Here is a 16589-nt window from a genome sequence, read left to right as displayed (position 1 = left end):
GATCTTATTGAAACATATAAAATTCTTAAGGGGTTGGAGAGGCTGGATGCGGGAAGATTGTTCCCGATGTTGGGGAAGTCCAGAACCAGGGGTCACAGCTTAAGGATAAGGGGGAAGTCTTTTAGGACCGAGATGAGAAAACATTTCTTCACACAGAGAGTGGTGAGTCTGTGGAATTCTCTGCCACAGAAGGTAGTTGAGGCCAGTTCATTGGCTATATTTAAGAGGGAGTTAGATGTGGCCCTTGTGGCTAAAGGGATCAGGGGGTATGGAGAGAAGGCAGGTACGGGATACTGAGCTGGATGATCAGCCATGATCATATTGAATGGCGGTGCAAGATCGAAGGGCCGAATGGCCTAATCCTGCACCTATTTTCTATGTTTCTTCATACTGAAGAAGGATCTCGACCCTAAACGTCACCCATTCCTTCTCTCCCGAGATGCTGCCCGACCCGCTGAGTTACTCCAGCATTTTGTGTCTGCCTCAGGTTTGTAGGTTAATTGATTTCAGTAAAAATCATAAATTGTACCTCGTGTGTAGGATAGTTCCCGTGTGTGGGATGGTTGCCGGTCGGTGTGGAGCCGATGGTATCACTAAACTGAACTTTGCTGCTCCTCACATTAAGCCTCCAGTACTGGCTCCGTGACAAACAAGGGGGAGGGATGTGGGGGGTCAGACCATGCTCGGTGAAATCGGGAGTCCTGCTTCGGAATCACACCAAGACCAGCGGGAACCAGGATGGAGAAGGACATCGGCGGCTACCGGAATGAGGACATGCAACAAAGTCGCTCAGGTCTTCACTCCTGCCCATTTCTCCTGCATCCAACACATCTGTTTGCTTGCTGCCTAATATATCCCACCCCTTGCCAGGTGCCGCAAGATAATCAATGTTATTCACTTCGCCTGTCAGTGGTCATAATGTTTTGGCTGTTCGGTGTGGTCATACAGCATGGAAACAGACCCTTTGATCCAATCTGCCCACACTGACCAACATGACCCACCAATCGGAAGTAAAGAAAGCAAACGCATTTATTTCAAGAGGGCCTGTATACAAAAATAGGGGTGTAATGTTGAGGCTCTATAAGGTGCTGGTCAGGCCACATTTGGGGTATCGTGAGCAGTTTTGGGCCCCATATCTGTGGAAGGATGTGCTGGCTCTGGAGAGGGTCCAGAGGAGGTTTACAAGAACCATCCCAGGAATGAGTGGGTTAATGTATGATGAGCGTTTGACGGCACTGGGCCTGTACTCGCTGGAGTTTAGAAAAATGAGGGGGAAACCTCTTTAAAACATGCAGAATAGTGAGCGGCTTGGATAGAGTGGATGTGGAGAGGATGTTTCCACTAGTGGGGGAGTCTAGAACCAGAGGGTATACCTCGGAATTAAAGGACGTTCTTTTAGGAAGAGAAACGAGAAATTTCTTCAGTCGAGGGTGGTGAATCTGTGGAATTCTTGGCCTGCGGAGGCCAAGTCAGTGGATATTTTTAAGGCAGAGATAGTTAGATTCTTGATTAGTACGGGTGTCAGGGGTTATGGGGAGAAGGCAGGAGAATGGGGTTAGGAGGGAGAGATAGACCAGCCATGATTATATAAGAAAATAACTGCAGATGCTGGTACAAACCGAAGGCATTTATTCACAAAATACTGGAGTAACTCAGCAGGTCAGGCAGCATCTCGGGAGAGAAGGGATGGGTGACGTCTCGGGTCGAGACCCTTCTTCAGACCTTATTATACCAGTCTGCAGAAGGGTCTCGACCTGAAACGTCGCCCATTCCTTCTCTCCCGAGATGCTGCCTGACCTGCTGAGTTACTCCAGCATTTTGTGAATAAATACCTTCGATCATCCATGATTGAATGGAGGAGTAGAATGGAGGATGGGCTGAATGGCCTAATTTGACTCCAATTACTTACAACCTTATTATACCAGTCCCACCTGCCTGCGTTTGGCCCACATTGCTCTAAACCTGTCCTATCCATGTACCTGTCCAAATGTCTCTTAAATGTTAACCTCAACTGCCTCCTCCAGCTGGTTGTTCCATACACCCATCACTCTTTGGATTAAAAACATTACACCCCAGGTTCTTATTAAATGACCCCCCCCCCCATCCACCTCCGTCCTCATTTTAAACTGATGTCCTCTGGTTCTTGATTCCCCTATTTTCAGCGGAATATTTTTCGATTGTGCCGGCCAGAACTGCACGCAATATTCCAAATTAATCTCTGCAATTAAGTTATTTGCAATGAGCTCTACGAGTTAAATGAAAGTAGGATTATGCAATTGGTCACCTGTCTTTCATTTGTACGGGTGTCAAGAGTTTATGGGGGGGGGGTGGCAGGTGAAGGAGGCTGAAAGGGAAAGAGAGATCAGCCATGATTGAATGGCGGAGCAGACCAGATGGGCTGAATGGCCTCATTCTGCTCCCAGAACTTAATCAAGGAGATTAAGAAAAGGGGAGGTGCAATTAGACCTGGGTGTCCTTGTAAATCAGTCACTGAAAGTAAGCATGCAGGTACAGCAGGCAGTGAAGAAAGCTAATGGCATGTTGGCCTTCATAGCGAGAGGATTTGAGTATAGGAGCAAGGAGGTCCTACTGCAGTTGTACAGGGCCCTGGTGAGACCGCACGTGGAGTATTGTGTGCAGTTTTGGTCTCCTAATTTGAGGAAGGATATCCTTGCTATTGAGGCAGTGCAGCGTAGGTTCACCAGGTTAATTCCCAGGATGGCGGGACTGACATATGAGGAAAGATTGGAAAGACTGGGCTTGTATTCACTGGAGTTTAGAAGGTTGTACAGGGCCCTAGTGAGACCGCACCTGGAGTACTGTGTGCAGTTTTGGTCTCCAAATTTGAGGAAGGATATTCTTGCTATTGAGGGCGTGCAGCGTAGGTTTACTAGGTTAATTCCCGGAATGGCGGGACTGTCGTATGTTGAAAGACTGGAGCGACTAGGCTTGTATACACTGGAATTTAGAAGGATGAGAGGGGATCTTATCGAAATGTATAAGATTATTAAGGGGTTGGACACGTTAGAGGCAGGAAACATGTTCCCAATGTTGGGGGAGTCCAGAACAAGGGGCAATAGACAATAGACAATAGGTGCAGGAGTAGGCCATTCAGCCCTTCGAGCCAGCACCGCCATTCAATGCGATCATGGCTGATCACTCTCAATCAGTACCCCGTTCCTGCCTTCTCCCCATACCCCCTCACTCCGCTATCCTTAAGAGCTCTATCCAGCTCTCTCTTGAAAGCATCCAACGAACTGGCCTCCACTGCCTTCTGAGGCAGAGAATTCCACACCTTCACCACTCTCTGACTGAAAAAGTTCTTCCTCATCTCCGTTCTAAATGGCCTACCCCTTATTCTTAAACTGTGGCCCCTTGTTCTGGACTCCCCCAACATTGGGAACATGTTTCCTCCCACAGTTTAAGAATAAGGGGTCGGCCATTCAGAACTGAGATGAGGAAAAAGTTTTTCAGTCAGAGAGTTGTGAATCTGTGGAATTCTCTGCCTCAGAAGGCAGTGGAGGCCAATTCTCTGAATGCATTCAAGAGAGAGCTAGATAGAGCTCTTAAGGACAGCGGAGCAAAGGGGGTATGGGGAGAAGGCAGGAACGGGGTACTGATTGAGAATGATCAGCCATGATCACATTGAATGGCGGTGCTGGCTCGAAGGGCCGAATGGCCTCCTCCTGCACCTATTGTCTATGAGAGGGAATCTTATAGAAACATATAAGATTATTAAGGGATTGGACAGGCCAGATGCAGGAAAAATGTTCCCCATGTTGGGTGAGTCCAGAACCAGGGGACACACACAGTTTAAGAATAAGGGGTCGGCCATTTAGGACTGAGATGAGGATAAACTTTTTCACCCAGAGTTGTGAATCTGTGAAATTCTTTGCCACAGTAGGCAGTGGAGGCCAATTCACTGGATGTTTTCAAGAGAGAGTTGGATTTAGCTCTTTGGGCTAAAGGAATCAAGGGAGAAAGCAGGAACGTGGTACTGATTGTGGATGATCAGCCATGATCACATTAGATGGCAGTGATGGCTCGAAGGGCCGAATGGCCTCCTCCTGCACCTATTGTCTATGTCTCTATGTATCTAACCACCCAGGAAGGCAAACCTGCCTGCAGCGACAACTTTCTGCCACTGGTGGCGCCACCCGAGCGCTGCTCGTTTGCTCCGCGCCGCCCCCCAGCGGTAGGAGGTCGCGGCGCTCCCACCATCACAATAGACAATAGGTGCAGGAGTAGACCATTCAGCCCATCGAGCCTGTACGCACCGCCATTCAATGTGATCATGGCTGATCATTCTCAATCAGTACCCCGTTCCTGCCCTCTCCCCATACCCCCTGACTCCGCTATCCTTAAGAGCTCTATCTAGCTCTCTCTTGAATGCATCCAGTGAATTGGCCTCCACTGCCTTCTGAGGCAGAGAATTCCACAGATTCACCACTCTCTGACTGAAAAACTTTTTCCTCATCTCCGTTCTGAATGGCCTACCCCTTATTCTTAAACTGTGGCCCCTTGTTCTGGACTTCCCCAACATTGGGAACATGTTTCCTGCCTCTAACTTGTCCAACCCCTTAATAATCTTATATGTTTCGATACGATCCCTTCTAAATTCCAGTGAATACAAGCCTAGTCGCTCCAGTCTTTCAACATACGACAGTCCCGCCATTCTGGGAATTAACCTAGTAAACCTACGCTGCACGCCCTCAATAGCAAGAATATCCTTCCTCAAATTTGGAGACCAAAACTGCACACAGTACTCCAGGTGCAGTCTCGCTAGGGCCCTGTACAACTGCAGAAGGACCTCTTTGCTCCTATACTCAACTCCTCTTGTCATGAAGGCCAACATGCCATTGGCTTTCTTCACTGCCTGCTGTACCTGCATGCTTCCTTTCAGTGACTGATGCACTAGGACACCCAGATCTCGTTGTATGTCCCCTTTTCCTAACTTGACACCATTCAGATAATCATCTGCCTACCTATGCTTACCACCAAAGTGGATAACCTCACACATATCCACATTAAACTGCATCTGCCATGCATCCGCCCACTCACACAACCTGTCCAAGTCACCCTGCAACCTCATAGCGTCTTCCTCACAGTTCACACTACCACCCAGCTTTGTATCACCGAGCCACAGCGCCCCCCACAGGGCCAGTCCGGCCAACGTCGTCCATCTCCACTTGCGGGAATCAGGACTCAGAGTCCCTTCAGCCCATCGAGTCCTGTGCTGACCCACAAACAATGTCTGAAGAAGGGTCTTGAACTGAAACGTCACCCCATTCCTTCTCTCCAGAGATGCTGCCCGTCCCACTGAGTTACACCAGCATTGTAGGTTTAAACCAGGTTTGTGGGTTAATTGGAGGCAGACACAAAATGCTGGAGTAACAATATACATTAATGACTTGGATGAAGGGATTAAAAGTACCATTAGCAAATTTGCAGATGAAACAAAGCTGGGTGGTAGTGTGAACTGTGAGGAAGATGCTATGATCAATAGGTTTACTAGGTTAATTCCCGGAATGGCGGGACCATCATATGTTGAAAGGCTGGAGCGTCTAGGCTTGTATACACTGGAATTTAGAAGGATGAGAGGGGATCTTATTGAAACGTATAAGATTATTAAGGGGTTGGACACGTTAGAGGCAGGAAACATGTTCCCAATGTTGGGGGAGTCCAGAACAAGGGGCCACAGTTTAAGAATAAGGGGTCGGCCATTTAGAACTGAGATGAGGAAAAACTTTTTCAGTCAGAGAGTTGTGAATCTGTGGAATTCCCTGCCTCAGAAGGCAGTGGAGGCCAATTCTCTGAATGCATTCAAGAGAGAGCTGGATAGAGCTCTTAAGGATAGTGGAGTCAGGGGGTATGGGGAGAAGGCAGGAACGGGGTACTGATTGAGAGTGATCAGCTATGATCACATTGAATGGCTCGGTGCTGGCTCGAAGGGCCGAATGGCCTCCTGCACCTATTTTCTATTGTAACTCAGTGGGTCAGGCAGCATCTAGGGAGAGAAGGAATGGGTGACGACCCCTCTTCAGACTGATGTCGGGGAGGGGGTGGGACAAAGATATGATGTAGTCAGAGACGGGGAGACAGTGGGAGAACTGGGAAGGGGAGGGGATAGAGAGGGAAAGCAGGGACTATCTGAAGTTAGAGAAGTCAATGTCGAAACCGCTGGGGTGTAAACTGCCCAAGCCAGATATGAGGTGCTGTTCCTCCAATTTGCCCTGGGCCTCGCTCTGACAATGGAGGAGGCCCAGGACAGAAAGGTCAGATTGGGAATGGGAAGGGGAGTTGAAGTGACAATAGACAATAGGTGCAGGAGGAGGCCATTTGGCCCTTCGAGCCAGCACCGCCATTCAATGTGATCATGGTTGATCATTCTCAATCAGTACCCCGTTCCTGCCTTCTCCCCATACCCCCTGACTCCGCTATCCTTAAGAGCTCTATCTAGCTCTCTCTTGAATGCATTCAGAGAATTGGCCTCCACTGCCTTCTGAGGCAGAGAATTCCACAGATTCACAACTCTCTGACTGGAAAAGTTTTTCCTCATCTCCGTTCTAAATGGCCGACCCCTGCTGAGCCACCGGGAGATCAGGTTGGTTGAGAGTTGAAGTTGTGGGTTAATTGTCTTGATATACATGTAAATTGTCCATGGTGTGTGCAGGATAGTGTTAATATGCAGGGAAGGCTGGTCAGAGAGGACTTGATGGGCCGAAGGGCCTGTTTCCCAGCTGTATCTCCAAACTAAACTATCTGCATTTCCTTCCACAATCTTGTAAGCACCATTTTTTAAATGTTAAATATAGAGCACATGCATAAAGGATATCGGCAGGAAGTCAGCAGGGGTTGTGACCAGGAGTAATTGTATTGTAATTAATTTATTAGCCAAGTACGTAAAAATATGCAAAGAATTTGATTTATAGACAATAGACAATAGACAATAGGTACAGGAGTAGGCCATTCAGCCCTTCGAGCCAGCACCGCCATTCAATGCGATCATGGCTGATCACTCTCAATCAGTACCTCGTTCCTGCCTTCTCCCCATACCCCCTCACTCCGCTATCCTTAAGAGCTCTATCCAGCTCTCTCTTGAAAGCATCCAACGAACTGGCCTCCACTGCCTTCTGAGGCAGAGAATTCCACACCTTCACCACTCTCTGACTGAAAAAGTTCTTCCTCATCTCCGTTCTAAATGGCCTACCCCTTATTCTTAAACTGTGGCCCCTTGTTCTGGACTCCCCCAACATTGGGAACATGTTTCCTGCCTCTAATGTGTCCAATCCCCTAATTATCTTATATGTTTCAATAAGATCCCCCCTCATCCTTCTAAATTCCAGTGTATACAAGCCCAATCGCTCCAGCCTTTCAACATACGACAGTCCCGCCATTCCGGGAATTAACCTAGTGAACCTACGCTGCACGCCCTCCATAGCAAGAATATCCTTCCTCAAATTTGGAGACCAAAACTGCACGATCATACCGAAAAGGCAACAAGACACACAACTATGATCCGTGACCATATCACCCCTGTCCTTTACAAACTCCACTGGCTCCCCATCCCCCAGAGAATCCAGTACAAAATCCTCCTCATGACCTACAAAGCCCTCCATAACCTGGCCCCATCCTACCTGACTGACCTCCTCCACAGGCACACTCCCACCTGCACCCTGCGCTCTGCTGCTGCCAATCTCCTGTCCCCCCCCCCCCCCCCTCCGGACCAAACTCAGATCCTGGGGGGACAGGGCTTTCTCCATCGCTGCTCCCACCCTATGGAACTCACTACCCCAAACCGTCAGAGACTCCTCCACACTCACCACATTCAAAACATCACTGAAGTCTCACCTGTTCAGTACTGCCTTCAACCACTGAAGGTCACCTCACCTTCTGTCTCCTTTCTCGGTTCGTTTACTTATTTATCTATTTATTCACTTCCCTATGTTCTTTAAATCCCTGTAAAGCGTCTTTGAGTGTATGAAAAGCGCTATATAAATGTAATGCATTATTATTATTATTAACTACATAAAAATTAACATAAACATCCCCTGCAGTGCACTGAGATGGAAGGCAATAACTTATTATCTTCTTGCCTCTTTTCTTCCCGCGGTTGGAGCAGTCGAACCATTCGGGGCGATCGAAGCTCCTGTGGTTGGAGCTCCCGAAGTTGATCCCCAGCAAAGGGACGCCCAGCTCCTCGATGTTTGGCCGCAGCACGGACGGAGATACGATACGCTAAAGGTCGCAACTCTGTCAAGGAAAGAGATTTTAAAAAGTTTCCTCCACACCCCCCACCCCCCACCCCCCCCCCCCCCCACAAAATGCAAAACTAAAGATACACTAAAACATACACTTAACAACAGACTAAAAACAACAAAAGAAAAAAAGAACGAGACAGATTGTTGGCGAGGCTGCCATCGTAGGACGCCACCCGGGGGAATGTACATATCTTCTGGAGATACCTTCTTCAAACCCGAAACGTCACAATAGACAATAGGTGCAGGAGTAGGCCATTCGGCCCTTTGAGCCTGTACGCACCACCATTCAATGTGATCATGGCTGATCATTCTCAATCAGTACCCCGTTCCTGCCTTCTCCCCATACCCCCTTGTCCATGTTCTCCAGAGATGCTGCCTGACCTGCTGAGTTACTCCAGCACTTTGTGGCCGATGGGAGAGGGGGAAGGAGGGGTGAGACTGGTCCTTGATTATGCTGCTGGCCTTGCCGAGTCAGCATGAAGTGTAGATGGTGTCAATGGAAGGGAGGTTGGTTTGGGTGATGGTCTGGCTTGTGTCCACAACTCTCTACGGTTTGTAGTGATTAGGAAGGATCTGCAGATGCTGGTTTACGGTGATAGGGTGCATCTGTAGAAACTGGTGAGAGTATGGATAGTTCGTTAGCCTTGTAAGGAAGTAGAGGTGTTGATTCTGGGAGTTGTAGTCCGATTGCCTGTGCAAAGGGTTCTGGGAGCTGTAGTACTATGTGCCTGTGCAAAGGGTTCTGGGAGTCGTAGTCCTATTTAGCCGCGCAGTGGATTCTGGGAGTTGTAGTTCCATACTAACGTGTTCCACCTGTGCCTCGCACTGGATTCTGGGAGTTGTAGTCCCTATCACCGACACGCTCCACCTGTGCCTCGCTCTGGATTCTGGGAGTTGTAGTCCCCTACGAACAGGCTCCACCTGCGTCATAAACACCGCACACTGGGTTCTGGGAGTCGTAGTCCTCTGTCGACTTTCCCACCTGCGTCATAGAAACATAGAAACAGAAAATAGGTGCAGGAGTAGGCCATTCGGCCCTTCGAGCCTGTACGCACCGCCATTCAATATGATCATGGCTGATCATCCAACTCAGTATCCCGTACCTGCCTTCTCTCCATACCCCCTGATCCCTTTAGCCACAAGGGCCACATCTAACTCCCTCTTAAATATTGCCAATGCACTGGCCTTAACTACCCTCTGTGGCAGAGAATTCCACAGATTCACCACTCTCTGTGTGAAAAAAAACTTTCTCATCTCGGTCCTAAAAGACTTCCCCCTTATCCTTAAACTGTGACCCCTTGTTCTGGACTTCCCCAACATTGGGAACAATCTTCCTGCATCTAGCCTGTCCAACCCCTTAAGAATTTTGTAAGTTTCTATAAGATCCCCCCCTCAATCTTCTAAATTCCAGCGAGTACAAGCCGAGTCTATCCAGTCTTTCTTCATATGAAAGTCCTGCCATCCCAGGAATCAATCTGGTGAACCTTCTCTGTACTCCCTCTATGGCAAGAATGTCTTTCCTCAGATTAGGAGACCAAAACTGTACGCAATACTCCAGGTGTGGTCTCACCAATGCCCTGTACAACTGCAGCAGAACCTCCCTGCTCCTATACTCAAATCCCCTCGCTATGAATGCCAACATACCATTCGCTTTCTTCACTGCCTGCTGCAACTGCATGCCTACTTTCAATGACTGGTGTACCACGACACCCAGGTCTCGTTGCATCTCGCTGGCGTGTAAACTGCCCAAGCAAAATATGAGGTGCTGTTCCTCCACTTTGCGCTGGGCCTCACTCTGACAATGGACGAGGCCCAGGACAGATAGGTCAGATTGGGAGGGGGAGTTGAAGTGCTCAGCCACGGGGAGATCATGTTAAGACAGACTGAGCGGAGGTGTTGAGCGAAACGATCGCCGAGCCTGCGCCTGGTCTCGCCGATGTAGAGAAGTAGACACCTGGAACAGCGGATACAGTAGATGAGTTTGGAGGAGGTGCAGGCCTCACCTGGAAAGACTGTTTGGGTCCTTGGATGGAGTCGAGGGGGGAGGTAAAGGAACAGGTGTTGAGGTTGAGGTTGCCGACAATTGGAGAATCCAACGTACATATTTTTGGACTGTCAGCTGCCCAAGCGGAATATGGGGTGCTGTTCCTCCAATTTGTGTGATTTGTGTGTGATTTTATAGAGACGTATACAATTATAAAAGGACTGGACAAGCTAGATGCAGGAAAAATGTTCCCAATGTTGGGGGAGTCCAGAACCAGGTGCCACACAGTTCAAGAATAAAGGGGAGGTCATTTAAACTGAGGTGAGAAGAAACTTTTTCACCCAGAGAGTTGTGAATCTGTGGAATTCTCTGCCACAGAGGGCAGTGGAGGCCAAATCACTGGATGGATTTAAAAGAGACTTAGACAGAGCTCTAGGGGGGCTAGTGGAATCAAGGGATATGGGGAGAAGGCAGGCACGGGTTACTGATTGTGGATGATCAGCCATGATCACAATGAATGGCGATGCTGGCTTGCAAATGGCCTCCTCCTGCACCTATTTTCTATGTTTCTATTCTTCACTCTGGCAATGGAGGAGGCTCAGGACACAAATGTCTGTGTGGGACAGGGAGTTAAAATAATTATTAATTATGAATACCATGAGTTCCAGTGGGCTTGGGCAATGTTTTTGTTTCTGACAGTCGTAGTCTTGTGGTTTCTGTCCACAACAGCGTTGGTTGGGGAGGAGTGGGGGATTTGAACCAGCGCCTCTGTCTTGTTAGTTCACTCCACTGAGCTGTTTGTCTGGTCACCTCGATTCGTAAATGATTAAAAGGTGCACATGTTGGCTGCAGCATTTTGCTGCATTCCAAGGGGGTGTATAATGGTCCGTGTGCAAGATTAATTGATCAGTTTGTGCAAGTCCCTCTGGTTTGACAATGGTGCAGTCACGAGATCAGATCAAATGTACAAAATCTATGAAATATATTGTGCAATGGTTACATAACTAACAATGGGTTTGGTTTTAGAAAAGCCTCAAAGAAACATGCACAAATAGTGGTGTGAAAATAATCCAGGAACATAAAACATGTTCCCAATAAAATATGTTCCCAATAACTTCCATAAAACATGGCCCATTTATGTTAAACCTCTGCTCAATCCGTCTTAACCACCCTGATTTCCCGGTGGCTCTATATTCAATACCCTGACTGATCAAGGCCAATGTGCTAAAAGCTGCCTTGACCACCCAATCTACTTGTGCAAAAGAAGTGAAGTCCATTAACGCAGTGCGCACACAGGCCAAATACTTCTCTACGTCGGCAAGACCAAGCACAGGCTCGGCGATCGTTTTGCTGAACACCTCCGCTCAGTCCGTCTTAACCTACCCGATCTCCCGGTGGCTGAGCACTTCAACTCCCCCTCCCACTGGGTTCTGGGTGTCGTAGTCCTCTGTCGACTTTCCCACCTGCGTCATGAACGCAGCGCACTGGATTATGGGAGTTGTAGTCCTATAAGCTGCGCACTGGATTCTGGGAGGTGTAGTCCTATAAGCCGCGCACTGGGTTCTGGGAGTCGTAGTCCTTCTGTCGACGCGCCCCCGCCTGTGTCATGAACGCCGCACACTGTATTATGGGAGATGTAGTCCTATAAGGTGCGCACTGGATTCTGGGAGTTGTAGTCCTATAAGCCGTGCACTGGATTCTGGGAGTTGTAGTCCCCATTACCAACGTGCTCCACCTGCGCCTCACACTGGGTTCTGGGAATTGTAGTCCTTTTCGGACGCGCTCCACCTACGTTATCAGCGGCGCGCACTGGGTTCTGGGAGTTGTAGTGCGATAAACTTCACAATGGTCTCGGGGAGTTGTAGTTTTATAAGACACACAATGGGTTCTGGGAGTTGTAGTCAATAATGCCGCGCACTGGGTTTTGGGAATTGTAGTCATATAAGTCGCGCAATGGATTCTGGCAGTTGTAGTCTATTATGCCGCGCACTGGGTTCTGGGAATTGATGTCCTTTACGAACGCGCTCCATATGCGTCATCAGCACAGCGCAATGGATTCTGGGAGTCGTAGTCCCCGTTCGACGTGCAACAGGCAGCGTCATGAACGCCGCGCACTGGATTCTGGGAGTCGTAGTCCAAACGTGCTCCATGTGCGTCATCAGCACCGCGCAATGGATTCTGGGAGTCGTAGTCTCTTTACGACGCGCACCAGTCAGTGTCATGAACGGCGCGCACTGGATTCTGGGAGTCGTAGTCCCGTTTTCGACGCGCACCGCCTGCGTCAGCAGCCGCACGCACTCCAACCCCCACAATCCGCCGGGGAGCCCGGCTTTCCCCTCCCTCCCTTGCATGGTGGCCGCCGGGAGTTGTAGTCCGCACACCCTTCAACCTCGTAACACACCCGACCGTGGGAACTACAACTCCCGGCGTGCCCCCCGCCAGCGCGGCCCGGCCGTTGGGGGGGGGGGGGGGGAGCAGAGTGAAGAAGGCGGGCGGGTGGGCGGGAAGACGAAGCCTAATGGCGGCCAACGGAGGCGTGCCGACGGCCGAAAAAAATGTTATTCCCTCCTCCCGGTTATTAACCACCCGGGTGTCGGGGGAAGAAGAAGGGGAGAGATGGCGGCGGCGGTGGCGGCACACGTCTGAGAGAAGGGAGGGCCGACGGTGGCATCCCCCCCCCCCCCTCCCCCCATCATCTCCCCCCTCACGACGTTTAAAATTCAAACCCCCGCTCCCGCCCGGAGGCAGAAATAACGGTTTTAACCGTCAACTTTAAAAATATATATTTTTTTCCCCCTTTTTTAAAAAAAAAATGAAGCGCTGAGGAGGAGGAGGGAAGAGAAGGAGAAGGAAAACAACAAATACTGAGAGGAAAAATCTCCCTGAGGAAAAAAAAAATTTTTTTTTTGTTTGTTTTTTGTTTTTAAAGCTCCTGAGGGAAATTTTAATTATTTTTTAAAATTTCTTCGGTGAGAAATACTACATCGTTATACCGACCGACCATCACCATCACCATCATCACCATGGGAGTGCAGGGGTTCCAGGAGTTTATCGAGAAGCACTGCGCCGGGGCGGTGGTGCCGGTGGAGCTGCAGAAGTTGGCCCGGGCCGCCCGTAACCGGGCCTCGGGGCCCAGGCATGGGCCTTACCCGGCCCCTCCGCCTCCTCCGCCGCCCCCGCCTCCCCCGCCTCCCCCTCCCCTCCCGCCGCCCCCTCCGCCGCCCCTGCGGCTGCTCCTCGACGCCGAGACCGGCCTCCACCGACTGTACGGCGGCTACTTCACCGACTGGGTGAGCGGCGGCCAGTGGAACCAGATGCTCGGCTTCCTCGCCTCCCTCTCCAAGGCCTGCGCCAACGGCGGCGTCGAGCTGGTGGTCGCCTTCAACGGGTCCCTGGCCAAGGCCCGCCTGCCCGACTGGGTGAAGAGGCAGAACCAGGAGCGCCAGAGCGCCCAGCTCATCGTCAACCACATCCAACACAAGGGCACGCCGCCGCCCAAGGTCTGGTTCCTGCCGCCGCCCTGCCTGGCGCACTGCATCCGCCTGGCGCTGCTCCGCTTCAGGGTCAAGGTGAGCGCTGGGGGGGGGGGGGGTGTGGGGGTACACTGTGCGGGGTGTGGGGGTACAGTGCTGCAGTGCCAGGGGTGTGGGGGTACAGTGCTGGGGTGTTTATGTGGTACAAGGAGACATTGGTGGGGTGTGGGGGTACACACTGCGGGGTGTGGGGGTACACTCTGGGGTGTGTGGGGGTACAGTGCTGCAGTGCCAGGGGTGTGGGGGTATAGTGCTGGGGTGTTTATGTGGTACAAGGAGACATTGGTGGGGTGTGGGGGTACACTGTGGGGTGTGGGGGTACACTGGGGTGTGGGGTGCACTCTGGGGTGTGGGGGTACACTGTGCGGGGTGTGGGGGTGCAGTGCCAGGGGTGTGGGGGTACACTCTGGGGTGTGTGGGAGTACACTCTGGGGTGTGTGGGGGTACATTGCTGCAGTGCCAGGGGTGTGGGGGTACACTCTGGGGTGTGTGGGGTACACACTGGGGGGTGTGGGGTGCACTGTGTGGGGGTACAGTGCTGCAGTGCCAGGGGTGTGGGGGTATAGTGCTGGGGTGTTTATGTGGTACAAGGAGACATTGGTGGGGTGTGGGGGTACACTCTGGGGTGTGGGGTGCACTCTGGGGTGTGGGGGTACACTGTGCGGGGTGTGAGGGTACAGTGCTGCAGTGCCAGGGGTGTGGGGGTACAGTGCTGGGGTGTTTATGTGGTACAAGGAGACATTGGTGGGGTGTGGGGGTACACTCTGGGGTGTGGGGGTACACTCTGGGGTGTGGGGGTACATTGGTGGGGTGCCAGGGGTGTGGGGTACAGTGTTGGGGTGTTTATGTGGTACAAGGAGACATTGGTGGGGTGTGGGGGTACACTGTGGGGTGTGGGGGTACACTCTGGGGTGTGTGGGGTACATTGGTGGGGTGCCAGGGGTGTGGGGGTACAGTGCTGGGGTGTTTATGTGGTACAAGGAGACATTGGTGGGGTGTGGGGGTACACTGTGGGGTGTGGGGGTACACTCTGGGGTGTGTGGGGGTGCACTCTGGGGTGTGGGGGTACACTGTGCGGGGTGTGGGGGTACAGTGCTGCAGTGCCAGGGGTGTGGGGGTACAGTGCTGAGGTGTTTATGTGGTACAAGGAGACATTGGTGGGGTGTGGGGGTACACTCTGGGGTGTGGGGGTTCACTGGGGTGTGTGGGGGTACATTGGTGGGGTGCCAGGGGTGTGGGGGTACAGTGTTGGGGTGTTTATGTGGTACAAGGAGACATTGGTGGGGTGTGGGGGTACACTGTGGGGGGTGTGGGGGTACACGCTGGGGTGTGTGGGGGTGCACTCTGGGGTGTGGGGGTACACTGTGCGGGGTGTGGGGGTACAGTGCTGCAGTGCCAGGGGTGTGGGGGTATAGTGCTGAGGTGTTTATGTGGTACAAGGAGACATTGGTGGGGTGTGGGGGTACACTGTGGGGTGTGGGGGTACACTCTGGGGTGTGTGGGGGTACACTCTGGGGTGTGTGGGGGTACAGTGCTGCAGTGCCAGGGGTGTGGGGGTATAGTGCTGGGTTGTTTATGTGGTACAAGGAGACATTGGTGGGGTGTGGGGTACACTGTGGGGTGTGGGGGTACACTGTGGGGTGTGGGGTACACACTGGGGGGTGTGGGGGTACACTCTGGGGTGTGTGGGGGTACATTGGTGGGGTGCCAGGGGTGTGGGGTACAGTGCTGGGGTGTTTATGTGGTACAAGGAGACATTGGTGGGGTGTGGGGGTACACTGGGGTGTGGGGGTACACTGGGGTGTGTGGGGGTACATTGGTGGGGTGCCAGGGGTGTGGGGGTACAGTGTTGGGGTGTTTATGTGGTACAAGGAGACATTGGTGAGGTGTGGGGTACACTGTGGGGGCACACACTGTGGGGGTGGGGGTACACACTGGGGGTGTGTGGGGGTACACCGTGGGGTGTGGGGGTACAGTGCTGGGGTGTGGGGGTACTGTGGCGAGCCACCCCAGTACACTGTTGGGGGTGTGGGGATACAGTACTGGGGTGTCAGGAGTGTGGGGGTTCACTGTGGGGGTACTGTGGTGAGCCACCCCAGTACAGTGCTGGGGGTGTGGGGGTAGTACATTGAGGGGTGTGGGGATACACTGTGGTGAGCCACTCCAGTACAGTGCTGGGGGTGTGGGTACACACTGGGGGTGTGTGGGGGTACACTGCTGGGGGTGTGGGGGTACACTGCGGGGTGTGGGGGTACATTGCTGCAGTGCCAGGGGTGTGGGGGTATAGTGCTGGGGTGTTTATGTGGTACAAGGAGACATTGGTGGGGTGTGGGGGTACACTGTGGGGTGTGGGGGTACACTGGGGTGTGTGGGGGTACTGTGGTGAGCCACCCCAATACAGTGCTGGGGTGTGGGGGTACACTCTGGGGTGTGGGGTGCACTCTGGGGTGTGGGGGTACACTGTGCGGGGTGTGGGGGTACATTGCTGCAGTGCCAGGGGTGTGGGGGTACATTGCTGGGGTGTTTATGTGGTACAAGGAGACATTGGTGGGGTGTGGGGGTACACTGGGGGTGTGGGGTACACGGTGGGTGGTGTGGGGGTACACTGCTGGGGGGTGTGGGGGTACACACTGGGGTGTGGGGGTACTATGGTGAGCCACCCCAGTACAGTGCTGGGGATGTGGGGTACACTGTGGGGTATGGGGTACATTGGTGAGCCGCCCCAGGCAGAGGGGGTACAGTGCTGGGGTGTTGGTGTGTATTGATGGGGTACAAGGAAGCATTGCTGGGGTGCCAGGGGTGTGGGGGCAC

At 52.0% G+C, this 16589-nt stretch overlaps 2 protein-coding genes across 2 annotated transcripts in view; both read left to right on the top strand.

Annotated features, from left to right (window-relative positions):
- The window catches only part of LOC144611187 (serine/threonine-protein kinase WNK3-like), a 91472-nt gene extending 79390 nt beyond the window's left edge, over positions 1-12082 (top strand). The window contains exon 20 of the mRNA XM_078430239.1: positions 11958-12082. Within this exon, the coding sequence (XP_078286365.1) occupies positions 11958-12082 (125 nt within the window). The remainder of the gene's footprint in view (positions 1-11957) is intronic.
- Positions 12083-12801: 719 nt separating this feature from the next.
- LOC144611185 (constitutive coactivator of PPAR-gamma-like protein 1) overlaps positions 12802-16589 on the top strand; it is a 56093-nt gene continuing 52305 nt past the window's right edge. The window contains exon 1 of the mRNA XM_078430238.1: positions 12802-13814. Coding sequence (XP_078286364.1) covers positions 13269-13814 — 546 coding nt within the window. The 5' untranslated portion in view covers positions 12802-13268. The remainder of the gene's footprint in view (positions 13815-16589) is intronic.

Source organism: Rhinoraja longicauda, chromosome 39 (assembly GCF_053455715.1).
Source record: "Rhinoraja longicauda isolate Sanriku21f chromosome 39, sRhiLon1.1, whole genome shotgun sequence".
In the NCBI taxonomy this organism is placed as follows: Eukaryota; Metazoa; Chordata; class Chondrichthyes; order Rajiformes; family Arhynchobatidae; genus Rhinoraja; species Rhinoraja longicauda.
This window is presented reverse-complemented; position numbering and strand designations above follow the sequence as displayed.